The 21,776-nt window shown below is 35.2% G+C and overlaps 1 protein-coding gene across 2 annotated transcripts in view; it reads left to right on the top strand.

The window, feature by feature from the left end:
• Nucleotides 1–21,776, top strand: part of LOC150084461 (cell adhesion molecule Dscam1-like) — a 631,783-nt gene that overhangs the window by 553,715 nt on the left and 56,292 nt on the right. For both annotated transcript variants that reach the window (XM_090376086.1, XM_090376087.1), the window contains exons 15-19: nucleotides 1,762–1,929; nucleotides 11,698–11,768; nucleotides 13,809–14,046; nucleotides 15,081–15,179; nucleotides 20,379–20,564. In XM_090376086.1, the coding sequence (XP_090232212.1) occupies nucleotides 1,762–1,929; nucleotides 11,698–11,768; nucleotides 13,809–14,046; nucleotides 15,081–15,179; nucleotides 20,379–20,564 (762 nt within the window). The remainder of the gene's footprint in view (nucleotides 1–1,761; nucleotides 1,930–11,697; nucleotides 11,769–13,808; nucleotides 14,047–15,080; nucleotides 15,180–20,378; nucleotides 20,565–21,776) is intronic.

Here is a 21,776-nt window from a genome sequence, read left to right on the forward strand (position 1 = left end):
AGAGAGTGTATACTTTGGACAAGGAGTTAACTCTCAAGTAGTAGAGCATTTGGCTTCTCTTACGCCTGATCTTCAGTAGAATTAATGTGATTAACGTTCACTTATTCTTTCGGAAAGGCATTTAATTATTGCACGCCACTCCTCATTACTCCCTTGTAGAGGATGTCTGCTTCAAGAAATGGGAAATTTATATTAGATCAAGACAATTTCGTACGAGGCGTGCCTAAAGGTATCAGATAGTCTGAGAAAAGTCATTAAATAGCATAATGTAATCGTCGTTTATACCAGGAGGGATTACGCTAGCCCAGTGAAATTGCCGTAATTCCACTTTTATTGTCTTTTACGTTTAGTGGAAGAAAACTTAAACTTTGGAGAGGGGAAAAAAGCTTTTTTTTTTTTAATGGATTTTCGAAAGTTAATAGCCGAGGTCTGTCTTGTTTCAGAGGTTAATTAAAACCTGGTTTTTCTATTTGTTTTATTAAATTCCTCAGTAAGGTAATTACGCATACTTATAATTTGAAGATAATTTGAGAGTGAGGCTATATGACTTCTGAATTTCTAAATATCTAATTTTAGCAATCTACTAAAATTATTAGAAATGCCCAGAAAACAATGTATAAAACCATTTGCTAACCCATTGAGCTGTTAGATATTTAGGTTCGCTAGATGTGATGTTGCAGAGTGAGTTCATTGTTCAAGACAGCGAATACTCCATTCAGCAGAAAGTGATAAGAAACAGTTGAAACTTTTTTTTAGATAATTCAGAAACCTTTATCTATGGATACGGTGTTTCTTTCAACATAATTTCATCTATCATGTGTAATTAATCCCTATTTTATTACCTTGCCCCGCCCTTCTCAACGGATTATGACAGGAGTCTTGTGCTGAAAAGAGTCACGAATGTGCTGTCTTTACACGTGGAATCATGACACAGACCCGCCTTCGTGATCTGCATGATAAATGACGTATAATTACATCACTATGTCTGCCCAAATGATCCGTCTCGACAGGTGGCGTGAAGGAGAGAGTTCTCAAGTAGAAAATTATTCTAGCCCATTCTTTGTCTTAATGAATAATCGTTGCATATTATCATTCAGCTATTTAATCATATTCGCCACACTTTCTTGGCTGCTGTTCCGGCGTTCATTAAGGTAAGTGTGGACATCATTCTCGGCCTTTATTAACAATTCGAGACATTGACAAATATACTGCAACACGAGATATAATGAAATGATCCTTAGTGTCGTCATTAAACTTTTAACCCATTCAGGATTCTGGTCTTGATTTTAACACTTTTCATAAATGCAAAATGATAAAATCGATGTTATATAATCCCCAATTGTATTCATTGTTTCACAGTGAGGTTTCTATTATATTCACTTTTGTGTTTTGTAGTATCTGATACTTCAAACAATTAGAAGTTTCCGATTTAAAATAAAGGAAATAAATAAAATATTTTTAAAAATAAGCTAATGTAAAGTAAAGGTACTTTGCCTTACTTTAAAAATTTATCTAAAAATTACAAAAAACCCCACCTTTTTTTACTTGTTGTTATTTATTATTTTTTTTTTTTTGAACGTATGTAAATATTTGACACACTTTTGGACCAGTAATAGACACAACGCATTTTTGGTATATCTGAATATTGTTTTTAAGCAAATGACATACTCACAATGGAGTATCACATATCAATAGATATTAGGAATAGAACAGCATTAATTACAATTGAAATTTTAACATCGACCTTCACTTTTTTCGTAGGTAAATGGCACGGGAAAATGTCCAACATCTCAGTGTCAGGTTCAGAGTCGTCTGGGTCTGTTTCCGGATTGAAACCCTCTAAAGTCTATTTCTTCAGAGTGATCGCTGAAAACAGACTCGGACGTAGCGACCCAAGTAAAGTTGTTGAAGCGATGACTCAAGAAGAAGGTAAGTGCGGCGTTTTGAACGATTAAAATTATATTGTCTTTGTTATTTAAATACATTTTAAATACTTTATTCATGCACATATCGATTATTTTTTCTGTTCTCTTGCAAGCAATATTTTGACGAAGCCGATTATTAAAATATACCCTTATAATGACAAACACCGATCTAGTTAAAAATAAAACATCAAACAGTACCTAACCTTGTTGGGCTGAACTAACTTTAAGTTACTCCACTCATCCCTTTGATTGCAAATAACCCATTCTAAAAATCCCATATCGTCCGTAGCTTGATGTGATCTTTGCACCCCTGCATTGGCAATCCATTTTTAAGTAGGTCTAATCTTAAATCCTACCAGCAAGTCTGAATTTCCCTTTCAGATGGAGATTAGGAAAGTGTGATATAAGGAGCAATATCCTTTATAGGAGACTGCCATTTATATAAAATTCTTTAGTTTTTATAGTCTGTACAGGGTTCTCTGTGCTCATTAAGGGTCACAATTACAAGCATGGCGAAAACAGTGCACTCTGTCGTCAGAGTGAGTAATAACGTCAAAGGTTAATTTAGAAAACCATCAAAAATTATGTATAAGTAAGATGATATGAATAATTGTTGTGAGCACCTCCAAAAAAACAAACGTCAGGCATATTAGAAAAAAAATTCATGTGTAAACCATAGGGAATCTTGTTGTCCCTTTCACAACGATATAGATTTCCATCAAGCTTTGAATGCCGTTGAAGTGGAAAAAGACAGAGAATATCTTTTATTGCTTATCCGAATAATATTAATGAATATTACATAACTAGGAAGGAAGGTTATGCTTTCCAGTTCCTCATTTTAGAAGCCAACATTTAGAAGTAAAAATAATTTTAGTATGGTAGGGACGGATGATGTTTTTTTTTTTTTTTGTAGTTGTTGGCGCATAGGCTTCTGTGGAAGATCCAAGTACATTGATCCAAGCCCGAGGCGGGAATCGAACCCGCGACCTTTGGGTTGCCAGGCAGGCACTTTACCCACCCGGCGGACGGATGATGCTCAAATATCAGTAATATAAATTGGGTTAGATGTGTGTGTTAAGCGAGAAAGCAACTAAGGCGATGAGGATATTGTGTCTGCAATCTCGTGTATTGAATGGTCGATTTTCCTGTTTGCTGGATAAAAAAACCGAAGTTACCGGGCATAAAATACCGTGCAATGCTCTTCTTATTTGGACTAATATAACTACTTGTAAAAACGCCCATAAAAATTAATAGCTTCAGCGATTGGATTCGAACTCAAGTCTAGCATAAAGGATTGGCGAATAAATAACGGCGTTGATGTATCTTACAATGATTGATCTGTCATCATATATTGTAGTTGCTGTACGTGAAAAGTTCGAGAAAGCAGCATATCTTGGTGGTGGTTGTTTGGTAGAAGCAATCACCAGAATCCTGATGATTGTCGGGGATTGCTTTAACGTAAGGGGATTTGATTTGGTTGGGTTTATTTTAAGGCTGAATTGTTGAAGGTTCCGGACTACGCCAAGCAGGTTTCTGTTGATTTTTGAAGTGATTTTTTTCTGGATTGTCATCTGTGGAAATGAAAATAAGTATCTTCAAGTCATCTTCATAGCTGTGATGTTGAACCATTTTTCACAAAAGGCGCTCATCTACTCTGTGGAAATCCTGTGTTAATTATTTTGCCATATTTTCGATGTGTTAATAACTGTGAGAGAGAGCAGAACATTATCATGTGATCTATTCTGCCATCTAATGGGAGTCATCAACAGTTGAAGGAATGAGAACGTTGAAATGGTCAAACCCTACTTCGGCATCAATTGGTTTCCGAGTTTATTAATAATAAACTTTCCAGTATAATAACTTTTTCTACTAAAAGCAACTTCTAATTCTTATGCTAGAAGAAATAAATTATTTCATGGTCTTTCATATACTGTACAAAACATTTTCTGAGTTGTTTATTATTCAAACGATATAATGTGCTGATTATGTATCATTAATATTTTGTTTCCTACTTTCAAAAAATAAAAATGCATACTAGAACTGTTTTGAATTTCTGAACCAGTGTTGAAGTTTCGGTTGGCACCTTAAAACAGTGGTGCCAAATCTGAAGACGTCCAAGTTAGTGAGTTACATCTTGGAAATTGGTTAACGTTGACGTTTGGTTTTTTACCTTTGGATTAGTTTCCTTTCTTAACTTTGGATTAGTTTTAGATCTGATGCCGCTTCTGCCTTCCGATGGTTGAGTACAAAATTTTTCAGAATATTTTTTGGAACACCATACTGCCGAATTTCCAGTGACTCTGCGGATGCATGCGAAATTCAGTAAAAATTGTATTTACAGACACGTTAATTCAGGCTGGATATGTATATAGCATGAAATGGTTTGAATACGGTAATAAAATATATTGGTTTGAATTTAAGAAGGAAAACTAGTGTGATAGACTGAAGAAACCTTTAAAGAAGTTTTGAGTTTATTAAATGAAAAAATCTATTAAAACTTGCTCATAGAATTTAAACATGTTTTTCAATAATATAACAAAACCATAAAAATAGTGTGCATTTTCTGACAACATCAATCACAGAATTCGAGTTCTCGAAACTTCGTGTAGAATCGTAAACTCAATGAAAATACAGTGAATTTGTGTTTTTGTAATTTTCTTAATTACTAATAAGGCTTTCTATTTGGTCTTGCCTTTGCAGCGAAATCAGTACTATTTTCAGATGTTTATTCAATCTAATTCATAAAAATAGTCACTTTTTCTTTCTCTTCATGGCACATTTAGTTCATACTGTGCATTAGAACTACTTAATATTGAAGTAACTGACCGACTATCAAACTTCGCAGCGCAATTCACCCAGTGGATTACCTAAGTAAGCGCAATTCATCCATTCTTTTATTCGGGGGATTACTTCCAGCTCATTTCACATGTAAACCTTGAAAATATGTCAAGTTAGAAGTTCTACAGTTACTCCTTAACTGCAAATATACTGCAAATCTGTGCTTTTGCAATTTAAAGTTCTAAGGAGCAGCGATTAATTCTAATCAGGATGAAAGGCAATTGTCTTTTTTGTAACCGTTTGGCTAACTCGATTTAATCGAGATGATGACCCACCATCAGTGCTTCGACATGAAAAGTGAAAATTTCAGATTAATTGGTGGCGATTATTTTGAATAAACACCAAAGAAATGCGATCCAAAAATCAGTGTATCTTGAATTGGAAATTGAGTAAACAATTTCCATTGGAGAGGTTTTTTTTTAAAGGGCCATCTACGGTCATGTATACGATACATACGAATATGTACGAATTCTGTCAATGACACAAGGAATTTTTATGAGATTTTTTTTTTTTTTTTCACAAGGTCAGTTTCAGGCGAGTGTAGCATGGGTTTTATGATCCTGGAAACTCTTGTTATTCGTCCAGCACAGGTAAATCGACCACAGTATAGACATTTAATTTACAAACACAATATACTGATTCCTCATACCCTTAATTGCATTAGCGCTTAACACATACATACGAAATGTATTAAAAAAAACTTTAATATTAATTGACTGTTTATATAGATTGTATAAATTAAAATGAGATAAATACTCTAAAATTCTGTTCAGTTAAAAGCTTCACATATTTAGCAAAAATATATTTTTTTTAAATATAAAAGAACATAGACAAAGTATACGATAATTTTCGGCTTTCAGACGTGGCCTTTCTCAATAGATCAAATTGTATTTGGAAGCCCGCTTAGATTTGCCTCCGCACTATTTGTTGTTGACCACGTGATTTCATCTGTCTGCGTGATTGACATCCGCATCATCTTTCTTGATCAATACTTGATGTTGTAGATATGATCAATATTCAGATAAACTTACTACAACCACGGATTATGTCTGTAAATAGTCGATTAATATTAATGAGTTTTTAAACGGTGTTTGGTCGCAGGACAGAATCGATATGCATGGTAAGGAGAAGGTTGCTTATGCCTTTGGGAGCAGTCTATTTTTGGTGTCGATTTTTGTGAATATTCTACGGGCTGACATCCTTTGTTATCCTGTCATGAATTTCATAAGCAGTAAGTTTAGTTTGGTGCTGCGTAATTTGCATAGCCACAGTTTTCTGTTATCTTTTTTAGGGGTCTTCGCATATATAATCTCCTACTGTCTTTACCATGTCTGTCTTAATACCTCGACTCCCAGTGGACGAATTTTCACGAAATTTTATAATTAGGTATTGTAGAAAGGTTTGTCAAGCCATCGTAGATTTCATTAAAAATAGAAATCTGAAATTGTTATTTCTCGTTTTTCATACATGTCACATCTATTCACATACCCCATATTCTAGCTGTAGCACTAGGTATTATGCTTGGTTATTGCGCGTTAATTAGAGCAATGAATTATGTGCTGTATTACAAGCGATGTGATTAAAAAGTTCTGCAACAGAACGTGGACTGAATATTAGGTGTTCACTTCACTGTATATGTGAGGTATATACATACGGTGAAGTGAAACGAATTATTTTTATATAATTAGTAATTAATTAATGACAAGATGGTTATTTATTTTTCACTGCCGTTATTCAAAAAAAGGAGAAAAATCAATAAATTTAAGATATAATAAAGCGAATTCTTCTGAAATTAATAAGTTGTATAATGTGATGGGGAATAAAATAATAAAACTTTATCTAATGAACAGTTAGGTTTAATACAAAGTACAACGCAAAACAAATTAATATAAATTCGCCGCATAAACCTGTTGTACCAAAAAGTAGCAACCACTTCTGTTAGCTACATGGAATTTGTGTTAACCCGTTATACATCTCTGCTCACAGGGTACGAGTAGGAACAGTTGGGAACTGGTTGCATTTCATAATTTAATGTTCTGAATACTTGACTATGAGGTGAATTGTATGCATTGGAAAGCACGTAAGGAGTGGGATCGTTTAAAAACTCGGTGATTATAAGTAATTTAGCTCTTCGAAAGTAGTGGACTTGAGAAAAACTAATAAAGCTACTAAAATTAAGACTCTGAAGGAGTGTGAAAAACAAACACCCAAATAAAAATTGCTGTTTAAAGCTCACAGCTAAAGGGCAGACTAACCCTTCGTCTGAAGCCGTGATGTGTAAATTGTAGCAGAAATTGTACATAGTTTCATTTTACCTTTATGTCGTAATAAATATTCTCCCTATCTCAAGTAAGATTTTATTACTTTTATTCTATCACAAGTCAGTTATTATTGTGAAACACGAAATAATCAGAAAGGAACCCTTAAATTCTTTCCACTCTGACTTTTACGTTAGTGGAAAGAAGTCACTGGTAGAACTTTAAGAGAAGGTCCAAGGAAATGGATGTCAAGTGATGTTGTTCAATTATGTAGCCAGTACTCACTAAACAACAGCGACAAGAGCGTGTTCTTGGAATGAACAAACACCAGTATTGTTCTGCAGAAGAGTCACGGAATGTGTTGTTTAGTGGTTAAACAACAATGAATTTGAATGTCAGAGTAATGTTTGCTGCAATGTTTTACACTTGAGGTGAATCTTTGTTTGCTCCATCCATGATGAAGGTTTCGTTACTACATGTATGATGGTGAGAATAGGGAAACGAAATCTCAAATGATACTCCCAGCGATAGAGCTGTTCCAAAACGGAGAGTTCATTTATCAAAGATGGCTCGGTCTCGTGTTAACGAGAATAGTGTGTTAAGAAAAATTTGGCCCTGTGTATCGCAAACTTGAGCCCCCCCTTCCCATAGATCAAATTGAATGCAAATTTAAAAAAAAGAATTAATAAAAATATCGCATACGGAATGAAAAATTCATTTTACTTCAGTTCCATGAAATACCAAAAGGAAACATTAAAACACTTCTTATGCTCAATGCTGTTGTAAAGCAATGAGGAATACCTTGTATATCCGAATGAATATTAATTATGGGTTTAGGTGAGCAATAGAACTTTCTTAAAAACTCCGATTAGGTGTTATTATTTTGATTTTGTCTATTACTAATTATATGGCTGTGTTTTTTTTTGTTTTTTTTTTGTGTTTTTTTTGCCAAAAATGCGAGATAAAAAAATAGGCTCAAATTGGCAAGTTACTGCAAACCGTAATCAACGGACTTCATAAGATGGCACAACAGTTGTATCTTTTCATCAATTCAGAGTCACGGCTTACGGTACTATAAAGAACTGCTGCCGATAGCATAAGCATCGCCCGTGCTTTACCTGTAAATTTCAATCTGAGTCAAGAGGAGCTTGTGGTACGATAAATCTCCGCATCCCTACACCACCAACCGACATTAGGTACCCCAGAAACTCTGAAGAGCGTTTTCAATCAAAAGAATATTCTCATGAATATTCTTTTGATTGGGTCGTAGCATTCATAATGAGTTTCGTAATCAGTATCATTCTGTGTTCAACTACTGCTTAATCATTTATAATTGTTCAATCTTGTACGTATCAGGTCTCAGCTTTTGCTATTATGATTATCCAGTGTAGCGAGATATGTTCCGTACTGTTTGCTAAATGAGTTCCATAAGATGTATTCGCTGCCATTAAGTAACTGTAGGCAATTACTGCATGTCTGTTATATTAGTTGGTAAATCACCACTTCTGAGAAATTCCAGTGATTATGATATGAGTTGGTAGCAACATAACCGTTATGTTTGCCATTTGAAACCATCGGCTAACTGGCACGTTAGCGATATCACTGTCCTATTAGAAACTCGTGAAGGTCGAATAACTAGAAAAAGTTGCTGCAGTATCCAAAAAAGTGCCAAATTCAAGCTGCTTATAAGGCGTAGTTGTAAAATGTTCAGCAAATTCTTGTAGTACAAAATGTCGTAAAGTAGTACATACTGCACTACTTTACCATATTTCAATAAACAGCTTTCGACGTTTTTTTTTTTTTTTTTTTTTTTGATTTGGTAGTTGTTGGCGCATCGGCTTCTGTGGCCATATTGCACCTCCCAGGTTTTTGCAGTACTTTGATCCAAGCCCGAGGCGGGAATCGAACCCGCGACCTTTGGGTTGCCGGGGCTTTCGACGTGAAATAAAAAAGAAAATTTCATTCCAGGTTTTAGTTTATAAATCAGCACCAGATTCTTGACTATTCCATAGAATGGTTCCAAATATACATTCATATCCATTATGGTGCATGCTGATTCAATTTTCAGCTCTCTACAACACCGAGCCCATTTTCAATAAGCATCAAACAAGAGAGATTGGCATTGATGGAGATGGTGGAGGCTTTGCGTTTCTGTTTTATCTCAGAAGCTCCATCATGTTGTGCAGGTTATTAGATAGATTGATGGGACGGTGATCACTGTATGAAAACTGAATGAAAAGCCATGAAATTTCTGTGAACCATGCTGCTTTATATTCTCACTGTTCTTAGCCACATTTTTCGCAACTAATTGTTTCGATTATACGGCATTTTTCGACAGGCAGGACAGTGATAATTTTTTATACTATCATTGTTACATTTTATAATAATTATGCTAAGGCGCATTTAGGGCTAGAGCCTCAAGCTGCGAACAAATTTAGACTATGCATATAAAGTGCTTAGCATCATAATACACAGCCATTTCTGTATAAACAGAAAATTTTTAAGGTGGCATCGTTTTAGGTTATATCTCATATTGTGAATACCTTCACAACGAGTTGCCATGATATTGCACTACTTCGAATAAGTAACGCTTCACCTAAGGAGAAGACTAGTGTTACTTATTCTCAGATAGGTACCACCACCCAGACAGCACTGTTTCAGGGCTATTTATGTATGTATGTGAATATCTACTCGAATATCCACTTGTCCCTATTAGACTTAGAAAAGCAAAAAAGGTAGAGGGAAAGGTATAGTAGGAGTGGAAGAGGAAAAGAAACAGTGTAGAAGAATGAAAGGGACAGTAACTCCTTCAACTCACACCACTCAAAAACTCATAAACTCCTCGAATAGGCAACGCGTCCCCAGTGGAGAAGGCTGTTGTTACCTATTCTTGGAAACTCCGGACATCATCAAGCTCCCCCTAGCAGCACTGTTTCAGGGCTATTTGATGTATGTATGTGAATATCTACTCGAATATCCACTTGTCCCTATTAGACTTAGAAAAGCAAAAAAGGTAGAGGGAAAGTTATAGTAGGAGTGGAAGAGGAAAAGAAACAGTGTAGAAGAATGAAAGGGACAGTAACTCCTTCAACTCACACCACTCAAAAACTCATAAACTCCTCGAATAGGCAACGCTTCCCCAGTGGAGAAGGCTGTTGTTACCTATTCTCGGAAACTCCGGACATCATCAAGCTCCCCCTAGCGGCACTGTTTCAGGGACTGACGAAGCTTCACTGCTTCACTGACGAAGGGCCAAATAGTCCTTCGTCAGTGAGTGGGTAGGTACCCAAGTGATGCAATGATGGCAAAAACAGTTATGAAGTATAACTCCACAATATGAGAGATGCCTGATGGTGTATGATGTATTTAGACTAAGGCGCATTTAGGGCTAGAGCCTCAAGCTGCGAACAAATTTAGACTATGTATATAAAGTGCTTAGCATCATAATACACAGCCATTTCTGTATAAACAGAAAATTTTTAAGGTGGCATCGTTTTAGGTTATATCTCATATTGTGAATACCTTCACAACGAGTTGCCATGATATTGCACTACTTCGAATAAGTAACGCTTCACCTAAGGAGAAGACATTCACAATATGACATTCACAATATGAGATATAACCTAAAACGATGCCACCTTAAAAATTTTCTGTTTATACAGAAATGGCTGTGTATTATGATGCTAAGCACTTTATATACATAGTCTAATAATTATGCTTAAAAAAGTCAGAACTTTTATTAAGAGTATTCAAGACAATCTTTTGTAGTAATTCCAACCGTGATAGACCTATTTTTCTATTCTCAATTTGCCATCTGTGTTGTACTTTGCAAATTTTTAAAATCTCGTTTTGAAGCCAGATATGTTTTTGTATGACATAATTAGTTAATTATTAAACTGTTCTTTTGCACCTACATATAAATGGGTTCTGTATTGGATAACCGATTATCATTGCAATGAACTTTTTACAAGTGAAAATAATTTGAATAATTGAGAACATATTGCATTAGTGACAAATGGGCCTGGAGTACTGAGGTCCATAGTTTAACAGATATTTATTTAAAGTATACCCAGTAAAATAAAATAAAATAAAATAAAATATTTCCAGAAGCTTTCGTCATTGTTGTAGCACGGACGTGTGCTGCCTTGCTTCTGGAAATATTTTATTTTATTTTATTTTATTTTACTGGGTATACTTTAAATAAATATCTGTCATATTGCATTACTTTACCATATTTCAATAAACACCTTTCTTCGTGAAATAAAAAAGAAAATTTAATTTCAGGCTTTAGTTTATAAACTCTCCCTCTTTCCCTCTCTGGAAATACAGATTACTTAAGAATGTGTGGGGTGCGCGGTGGGATTGGGGTTTGCGATGTAGAAAGAGCAGTTGATACTCCCTCAACAATCTGTTTCTCTGCCTATTATAAAAATATGTTTTAGCGATTATAATTATGTCTCGGAGAGATTAAGCTGAGAAATAATTTCTGAGTTTTGTTACATGACTTGAAAACCTTTCTCACTTTTGTAATATCTTCTGCCTGCTTTAAATGAAAGTAACTATGTTTAAAATAAGACTTGAATTAAAACATTTATTAAAAGTGCACTCAACTGCAGTTCACTTTATTAAATCTAAATTCCCAAGCAAATAATACACCAAGCAATTATGTTTTCTAGCTCCTGGAGGTCCACCAGTTAAAATTAGAGCACTCCCTACCAGTTCACAATCACTGAAAGTTACCTGGAAGGTAAGACATTTATAGTTTTTCTTAAGAAAAAAAAGCTGTTTAGCTTTCTTGAAATTCAGAAAATTTAATTAAAGCTCGCAAATTAGTAACACGCATGCACAGACACAATTAGAAGGGAGTTTGTTTTGTATTTTGACTTAAGAAAACAGCCTTTCTCAGCATGGTTATTGTTGCGGTGTGCAGGCATGTGGTGTCAATTTATCCAAACTAATGAGTATTGAAATATTGCAAACGGAAAGTTTCGAAATATTTCTGTTCAACCTTTTTTATGAAAATATAATAACAGTGAGAGCGTTTTACTTGATCTTTTCTCAGAAGCAGTAGTTCATTGCAGATTATGGCGATTCTTAAAATAGGATAATTTTATTTAAGACCAAATTAAACTAAGTTAAACAATTGCATTTGTTGAAGAGAGATGCACTTCCGTATGAACTGAAATTTGGACTCCGCGACTCTTCTAAAATATGAATTTTGCGTCTTCCACCAGTCTGTGTACAGTTTATAATCTGAAGCAGAAATTCCAAAAAGTAGGCCGTTTTCGGTTGATATTCCTTCAACTCCAAAGTGGAGAGTTTAAAACATTATAGGATGTTTTCAGTAGAGAAATATAATCTGAATTCGATGTTCTTAATACTCAAAAGTATTGGATTATGGGAGGTCAACTATTATCAATTCGTTTTTTTTTTTTAAGTCATTAAGGAATGCTTAAATGTCGTTTCCGATTTTTATGTGTAGTCACATGTCGATAGTTGCCAATAACTCGTTAAATTACGTAATGTGTGTGCGCCACCTCTTTGAGCGTTTAAAACAGTTATGATTGATGATGACTTAATCCCATTCGGGCTTCCTTGTCGGTTCCAGATTTCTCTGCCACAGCCTAACCAGTAATTCCTTGAATTTCCTGCGAAATATATTACTCTCTCAGTAATTTATTTCTTTTTTTTATGGATTTTCAGGGAATATCCCGCCCCCCCACCTTTTCGAGAAAAGTCAAATTTTCCATTAATATTCTACTCAGTGTTTCACTTTGGAAAATAGCAGTATGATAATTTAATAATAGTATAAGAAACAATATTAGCATTATATTATACTTAGAATTAATTATTTCATTAATATCGGTGGGATAAAACGTGCATTTATTTCTACATTTATTTACATGCACGATTACACTCAGCGAAAGCTTATTGCAGTACAATACATATACTCTCATATTTCGCAGTATATAATTATTAACAAATGTATAATTACTTTACAAAGAAATACAATCAAATCATTTTGACGACTGACTCTCACCACTCCAGAAATGTCCTCTAACTAAAGATTTAATTGCTCGGCAGTTTTTAATAAATATAACAATATCATATTATGGTAAATTTGCAACCATGGGAACGTTGTATATACACTTCTTTAGAGTACGCCATTGGTAAAAGAAATTTTCATTTAAACACTAAGTTTCATGGGCCTTTGAAATTCTAGTTTACCCTCGTTGAAGACTGTATCCATATTTACCTTAGATATAATTTTTGTTAACATTCATTTACATTATAATTCGTCTTCTGGGTTAAAAATCAAAATGGCAGTGAATGTTTCCTATGTACTTTCCCGTTAGTACAAAACATTATATTTGGATTGAGAGTTAACCATCGGACTGAACTGGAAGCTTTATTTTGTTGAAATAATAAAGGTACATATGCGAGCCACAGCTCGCATATGTACAGACAAGTTTCTGGCCTGACCGCTTACGATATGGACAGACCAATTCAAATTTGAGACTAAAAAAGGAATATCTAGTTACAAATTGTGAGTTTGATGTCATCAAGATGAAGCATGTTACGATCCTCAACATGTCAGTGTGGAACTTTTGCAATATTCTGACAATTATATTATTCATAGCATATAATCCTCATACTTGGTAGATTTAATATGTAGACTGTACATCCCATTTTTATTAAGTCGTTTTTTCCCTAATAATAATATTTCATATATTGAAATTACAGTAGGTGAAAAACCAGCGTCTTTCTTACGTTTTTGTTTTTTAAGCCTCCAAGTTCTGATCTCCAGCATGGAGTTGTAAAAGGATACTACGTTGGATATAAAATACTTGGTTCCTCGGAACCGTACGTATACAAAACTATGGAAATTTTAGAAGATTTCAAAGAAGAATGTCACGTAACAGGATTGAGGAGATTTACGAAGTACAGTATTATAGTACAAGCTTTCAACAGCAAGGGGGCAGGACCACCTTCAGACGAAGTTGTTGTTCAGACTTTAGAAAACGGTAAGTTCGAGCGCATTTCTTTTCCTTTAGTTTGTAAAGTATGTACATTTTTTATAAGATGCATCAATAAAGTACCAGTAATCCACTTTTTCATACAATGCAGTGACATATACATGACAAGAAACAAAAACGGCTTTTGTTAGCTTCAGCAAGTATTATTTTCAATGTTAAGAGTCACGTAAATATATAAAATTAAACGGTTCTTTATCGTTATTTACGGGTACAGGTGATATATATTAAAGTTTAGAAATAATATAGCTTTTAGGAAAGGTTAATATTTATTTGACTCTTAATATTCAAACTTTAGAAAGCTTGGATGCATAAAAGGGAGTTTCATAAATCAGCTGCTAATCGATAATCTCTCGGCTTTTAGTAGTCTTTCCCTATTTAGCACTGGACTAAGAAAGCATGCACCCAACTACTTATAATAAAAGCACCTACGAAATAATGATGAATACGGTCATTAAAGAGCCGCAACTTTTCATTTTAAGATAATGCAAGCTGGAGATTTCAGCAGTCAAGAATGCGCATGTTGGTTGACAGATTAGCGATTATAATAGCGTCAAATATGCCTGAAATAACCAGATAGGTCTTTAATAGCAGTTTTGAATTTAGCCGCTTCTTTGCCTAAACTGTTAATGATTAAAATTTAATTTTAAATAGGGAAATAAGAAAGCGTTAAATTATCAAATTTTGTAAGTTAACAGTATTGAAAATAATCGCCCATTATTGATAATTTATATTAGAGGATGAATGCATATTTCTTTTCTAAAGTTTGTGATATACACTTTCCCAAATAATCTGTACTAACGAAAAGCAATTAGCAGGTACAAAAATGAAGTTTTGCTCTTTTAAATTCCATTAAATGTTTCTCGCAGTATCTTCTGTCATTGATTATAATTGATTAATGTCAATAAGACAATGAATGTGCCTTTATATTTTTAATTTATTTATATAAACGACTATATTGTAATAAAATGTTTCTCTTCAAATCCATTGAAATGTAATGATTTTATTATTATTATTTTTTTAAGATCCTCCCACCACTCCACCACTTACCGTGTTGGACAGTACAACGTCATCACTTCACCTCACATGGAATACAGACATCAGCAATGGTAATCCGGTAACAGGTGAGCGAACAGTAATGAAGATTACGAGTAAACTACAATAACAATTATTTCAGGCATAATGAACATCATTAATACAAAACCTGAGTGGCCAATATTAGAGTATCCCTGTTTGGAGCACGATCTAATGGACGAAACATTTCAGTAGGTATTCTCTTCCGGGGGATACAGAAGTGAATTAAGCGAAAAACAAAATTCATTACCGAAATTATCAGAAGCATTAAAGCTTTGCTGTGAACAATTAATCCCATTATAATGGCGGCCGGCCTTTTCCTGCAACGTGGTACATATTTTATTGATAATGTGACTTGTGCCACATCTGGGAGAACCCAAGGGTCATCCAAGACAAACTGAATTTGGAAGAGAATTGGCTAAAAATAACGTTGCAGACTTTAGAACTTGGTTACTAAATCGTAAACCTTTTCACACTTTTAAAAATCCTTCCCTGACTAAGCCGCGCCTGGTGCCATCTAATAGTTTTGCTAAGTAAGGGAATTTTATGCTAAGCTCTTGAAATAATAAAAAATAGAAAAAGTTTATGTTTATAAAATAAATTTAATATAGGTGAATGAACGAACAGATATTCGTTGATGGAATTAGGGATTCAGTAATGACCATACCTACTTTCATGCCCACCAACAAGCTGTATGAAATTACGCCTGTAGTCCAAACATGGCAGTCTACTCTGTACTGATGACTGTAGAGATGAAGTTGTTCTTGCACCCCACCCAAAGACCTTAGTCTTCTTACACACTCTTTTCTGCTGAGGGCAGATGACCCTTCTATGTGTGAAGATTGCGACACCATTTTAACCATTAGACATATTTTAGACGAATGTCTACGTTTTAGACATGAACGACGTGTATCTTTTATGGCTTTTAGCCATCTGACTGAGCCCTATACACTCAGTGAAATAATCTCTGACAATGATAACGTATCAGCTGTTTTTAGCTATTTAATATTAATTAACTTTTTAAATTGTATTGAAATATACTCCTTTATTGCATATAGTTTTTATACATATATATCATTTATACGTTTATGGTGTTTTTCTACTTTTATATGGTTTATAACATGTTTTTGACATAGTGACCAATTTTCATTGGTCACCCTAATATTTTATCGCCTTTTTACCTTTTTCATAATTATCACGCCATTACTTCTTTTACCGCTGTTGACACATTTTGGCCTCTGTTGCTGATGTGCCAATAAACTGCAAATCAAATCCACCCGCCTTCGCTCACCTAATGCTAACATGCGGTATATATCAACCGTAGGTTCCAGTCACGTTGAAACTCAGGTAGTACTTTCATTTTAAGAAATTACTCGGTTAATTTCTTACAACAAAAGGGGAATTTAAATTCTCTGCGTTTATATTCATATCAGATTTTTTTCAAATTATTTCTATAATTCACGTCATTCTTTCTTCAGATGGGAAAGCGTGCCATAATCAGCCCACATGTTGCAGATCAACTCTGCGTTTCGTTTTCAGTGTGGCTGTGCGCACTAATGAAGAACACACCGTTAATACCAGTACGGTATCATTGTCACATTTAACTTTTTCGTCTACAGCATTATTATTAACACCTAACATGTAGTTGTGACGCATAATGACCAAAACACCATAAAAAATCTGTTCAGATCAAACATGTGACGACTGTTGTCACGCGCATTAGCACAGCATTAACGGTATTGTACTCTTGCTCAAGCAGCGATATTGAATTCGCCAATCAATACTTCAGTACTCGAAGTGGTCACCACTTTGGTTTAACAGAACCTCAAACCGACTAACAGAATAACCAACTGCAGAACGTAATATATCGGGAGTGATGTTTCTCGCGTTCCATATGATGCATGCTATCCATCAGGACTGCAGTGCCAAGACACACTATCCTTCGGGTAGCCCGAAAGCCAAAAGTTGCCAGAAGCAAGTCGGCTATCTTCATATTCAGTTACGAATATGTGATAAATGTATTTCAGATCGAAACTTATGTTAAAATGAGTGGCTGATTATCCTTTCAGCTGTAATATTCTGTCATAACAGTTGTAGAAATAATATATTTTTTTATTTCCAGATATACTCGCTGTTGCCCTTGAGGAATGGCGACAGTCGCTAATATGTCTCGTTATTCCTGAGCGGTAAATTACGGGTTTAATAGGACAGTTTGTCTTCAAGAAAATACTGGACCGGTAACGATGGTAGCTGTGAAATTATACCATGCAATAACCTTAGGTTCACGTAAAGCGATTTCCTGTGCTGTAAGAGTTAGCTCCTCGGCCAAAATTCTTCACTTGTGGGTATTGCCAATCCATTCAAGTGGAAATGGGCCCTGTCGCCCCTAAGGATGTTCTTTGGCCACTCGGTAGTATCAATCTCCATTTGTCCCACGGAGATGAAAATAAATGTCAGTTGGGTAAGCATCATCCGGTTGAGTTTGTGTGGGTAGAATCTCAAAACCTTACATAGTAGCCTCCCTATTTTCTCAACCGTGATATTCTGCTCCAATGCTGCCGCACGTGTACTGGTTCTTGCGGGTACCGATACACTTACACCACAAAAATTATTTTTAAAGAATATTGTTCTGATGTTGAACTTAGGGTTGTGAACCTTTTTGGGTTTCCCCAACTGCACATCAGAGTAAGCTACTGATGGTTTATTTTTTTCAGTTTTAGGGTTGCAGTCTTCAGTAAATCAGTTAACTGACTCTGACGTGATGGTCTGGAGTTAATGTTTTTCGCCATAAAAGTGAAAAATAAACAATAAAATAAACCTAAAGTCCGATATTATTTTTTAATTTACTAACTATATCCTTTGTTTATTCAGCGGGTGCAGCTGGAGCCACTAGAACAGAATACAAAAATTACGTTAAAATAGACCTGTTTTATCACTACCTTGGTTTATACTAAACAATATGATCTAAATAATATACAGGGTGTTTCAGTTAAACGTTTCAGAACTTCTAAGAGGGGTAGGGTACATCCTGACAACTCGAAATCATATAGCAATGTGGGGTCGGAAATGCTTTCCTGAAGCGGTGTTGTACACAGAAGCACCATAAAGAAAAGAGACCGTAAGTGAGAAATCGTTTTAATAATACATGAAAAGAAGCAAAAGGTACATGGATTAAAGTAAGTGTTCGAAGTTTCTTCCACGGGCTACAATGCACGCCTCACATCTCCGACGCATGGACATCCGAACATTCTGGAATACTCCAGGCGAATTTCGAATTTCTTCGGCAGCTACTGCGATTCTTGCAACCAGCTCCTCAGCATTGTCAACAGGGGTGTCATAAACTAGCGATTTCATATGACCCCAGAAATAAAAATCAAGACATGATAGGTCGGGTGACCGAGCAGGCCAACGCACGGGACCACCACGTCCGATCCACTGTTGACCAAATGTGACATCCAGGTAGTTACGAACATCTCCGCTATAATGGGCAGGGGCTCCATCGTGTTGGAACCACATTGTGTGTTGCGTCGATGCAGAAATCTGTTCATCTCTCAAAAGTTGTGGCAATACTTGCTGCAGAAAGATCAAGTAGATAGGTCCGGTTAGACGACACGGTAACAGGTAAGGTCCGATGAGGTGATCTCCCATAATACCGGCCCATACATTGACCGAAAATCGAATCTGTTCTGGACGACGTCGTATTGCATGCGGGTTCTCGACCGCCCAGATATGGTCGTTATGCGTGTTGAAAATTCCTTCCCTTGTGAAGGATGCCTCATCGGAAAACAACACTTCAGCAGGAAAAAGGGGATTTGTAGCACATTTTCCACGGTACCACTGTGCGAAAGCAATACGAGTTGCATAATCATCCGGTTGCTGTGTCTGGACACGCTGCCTGGAGTATTCCAGAATGTTCGGATGTCCATGCGTCGGAGATGTGAGGCGTGCATTGTAGCCCGTGGAAGAAACTTCGAACACTTACTTTAATCCATGTACCTTTTGCTTCTTTTCATGTATTATTAAAACGATTTCTCACTTACGGTCTCTTTTCTTTATGGTGCTTCTGTGTACAACACCGCTTCAAGAAAGCATTTCCGACCCCACATTGCTGTATGATTTCGAGTTGTCAGGATGTACCCTACCCCTCTTAGAAGTTCTGAAACGTTTAACTGAAACACCCTGTATAGTATGGCAATAAATGTATCCCAGGAATGGGGATTATATGAGGGAGAATGATTTTATCCTATTCTCAAAACGGATTTTGTTATATTAGTGTTAAGCGACTTAAAAATTTAACAGTAATTAACATTAGCTAGTTTTAAGCCTTTTATAGGTTTAAAGTAAGGTTAATTTTCCACTGTTTTCGTTAATCCTTTTAATACTAAGAAGTTAACTCGGCATTATCACTTAAAGTGGTGCTATTGCTAGTACACTTTATATTAAACCTCATATCTCATCTTCAGAAACATCTTATGGATTAATTGTGATTGTTTGTGATTAACTGTTAATATTTGTAGTAAAATTGTGATTACTTAATACGACTAACTTTTTTTCCTTTTTTTACTTTTCTTACAAATAAATGATACCATTTTGTCTTCTTTTTTTACTACGAGTATTATTAATGGAGAAACATTCCTGATTAGGCTTGAAGACTGGCTTCAGTACGGAATCCAGAAACGTTGCCACTAATTATTAAATAGCTCCATTTTGTGAGATTTTAATTTATTTAATATAATATTTTTGCTCAAGAAAATTCCCTTGATAACAACAATTCACGTATTTAATTAGTTAGTATTAATTATATTTAATTAATTCATTATGAACAACCAGGTAATTGTCCTCTGGAGGAACTGGCCAATCGCAGCAGAAAATGAATACTTTGTTTTGTAACCTGAGAAGATAAAATTGATAAAAGATAACACATCCAAAAATCCAATTCAAATTATCTGAAGTTTAACGTGACCACTTCAAAAAATATGTAACTTAAAAGAGGCATCCAGCACAAAATGTAGCTTCTATGTATTATTCTTAAACAATTTATCTATATAATTTAAGATAGAACACTACTTGAATAAGTGCATAATTTTATCAACGTGCTCAAGGAAATCATGCAGTGAACTAAATATTCGATCGGTAAATGAACGTAACTCCTTCACCTGCAGTTACTTGATATGCATGCCGTAAAGTTTCGATATTAATTAGAACATGGTTCACTAAGAGACGCTTAATTAACTTGAAATTTTTAACAGGCTATCTCCTCCATCGAAGGCAAGAGGGAAGCGTGTGGGAAGAAGCCCAAATTCCTGGCGAACATAACAGCTTCGAAGCACTTAATCTACAGTGCGGAACTCGCTACCAGTTTTTCCTCACTGCCTACAACTCAGCTGGGAAAGGAGAGCCAAGCGATGTATTAACAGCGAAAACCGATGGTGGAGGTGAGAAAAGGCAACATGTGACTAGATTAGTATTACCGGTACTTTGTTATTCTTGAATATGGTTTGATGTGTCTTTATAATAACGCCATTATCTGTAATAAGTTTTACATCAATTTCTGATTTCTAGTAGTAATCATGAACTCTATTAAAGAATAAGAATAATTATTTTTACTTTTGTAATGCATAGTTTAAATTGTGAATATTTGTCTAAAGACCATGTAAATAAACATCGCATGAAAATAAGAGTATCCCCCAATTTCTTTATCAGTTCGTGCAGATTCGCTTGTTGCAGATTATTCAACTCAAATGAAATCAGGAGATCATATCCAGAGCCATGAATATTATCCTCCCTTAATATCATAAATACACGATTGTTTGTTTTTGCTTTTTTAAAGGTTATGTACTTCTGCGTATATTTATTTGTTTTATTTCATGTGTTTTATTTTTTTAGATTATCTATTCTTACTTAGAAAACTATTATTGGTTCACATATTGCTGAAAGGTTTGCCACTATTTAATTGCACCTATTATTGCATTAATATTGGGAAGATATGGCAACTGGATTCAAAGATGATTACAATTTGTCAGCCTAAGTTTATGACGATTAGCTGAGTTATGGATTAAGGCGATAACTAAGATTTTCCAGCCGTCACAGCAAAATCTGGCCAATATAGTTCTGCATCCAAAGCAAATATGAGAAATGTGACCCTCTTTTCCCCAACGTTTTATATAAAACTTGCAGTATTAAACTTTTATTCTTACGCCCAAGGCTGATTGATGCCTCGGTCTCAACACCCTCGGCCCGCCTCTGCTTCATGAGGTAATATGTGACAGAGGCACTTGGAAACACTTCAAATCTGTGTTCTTATAAATATCGAATGATGGAATAAAACAGATGAAACTGCTGGGTAATGTTTCTCCATAATGCGACTGAAGTTCATAATCAGTTAGATATCCACTTTCTGTAGAGGTGGATCTGGCGACCAAGACAGTGGCAACCGGGATCCTGAATTTAATTCAAATGAATCAGGGGAGGGGGAGCACTTAACCTAAACGAAAACGAAGGGCTGCAAAAAACCTAATTGAGAATAATTAGGAGATTCGATCAGTACTGATTTTTGAAAATTTACTAGTAGATTGCCTTTGGCATTAAGTGATAACCGTTGTATTGATCACTTAATTATGTGGAAGTGATATTGTTGTCTGTTCCCA

Source organism: Mastigoproctus giganteus, chromosome 6 (assembly GCF_048544385.1).
Source record: "Mastigoproctus giganteus isolate SK-2022 chromosome 6, ASM4854438v1, whole genome shotgun sequence".
In the NCBI taxonomy this organism is placed as follows: Eukaryota; Metazoa; Arthropoda; class Arachnida; order Uropygi; family Thelyphonidae; genus Mastigoproctus; species Mastigoproctus giganteus.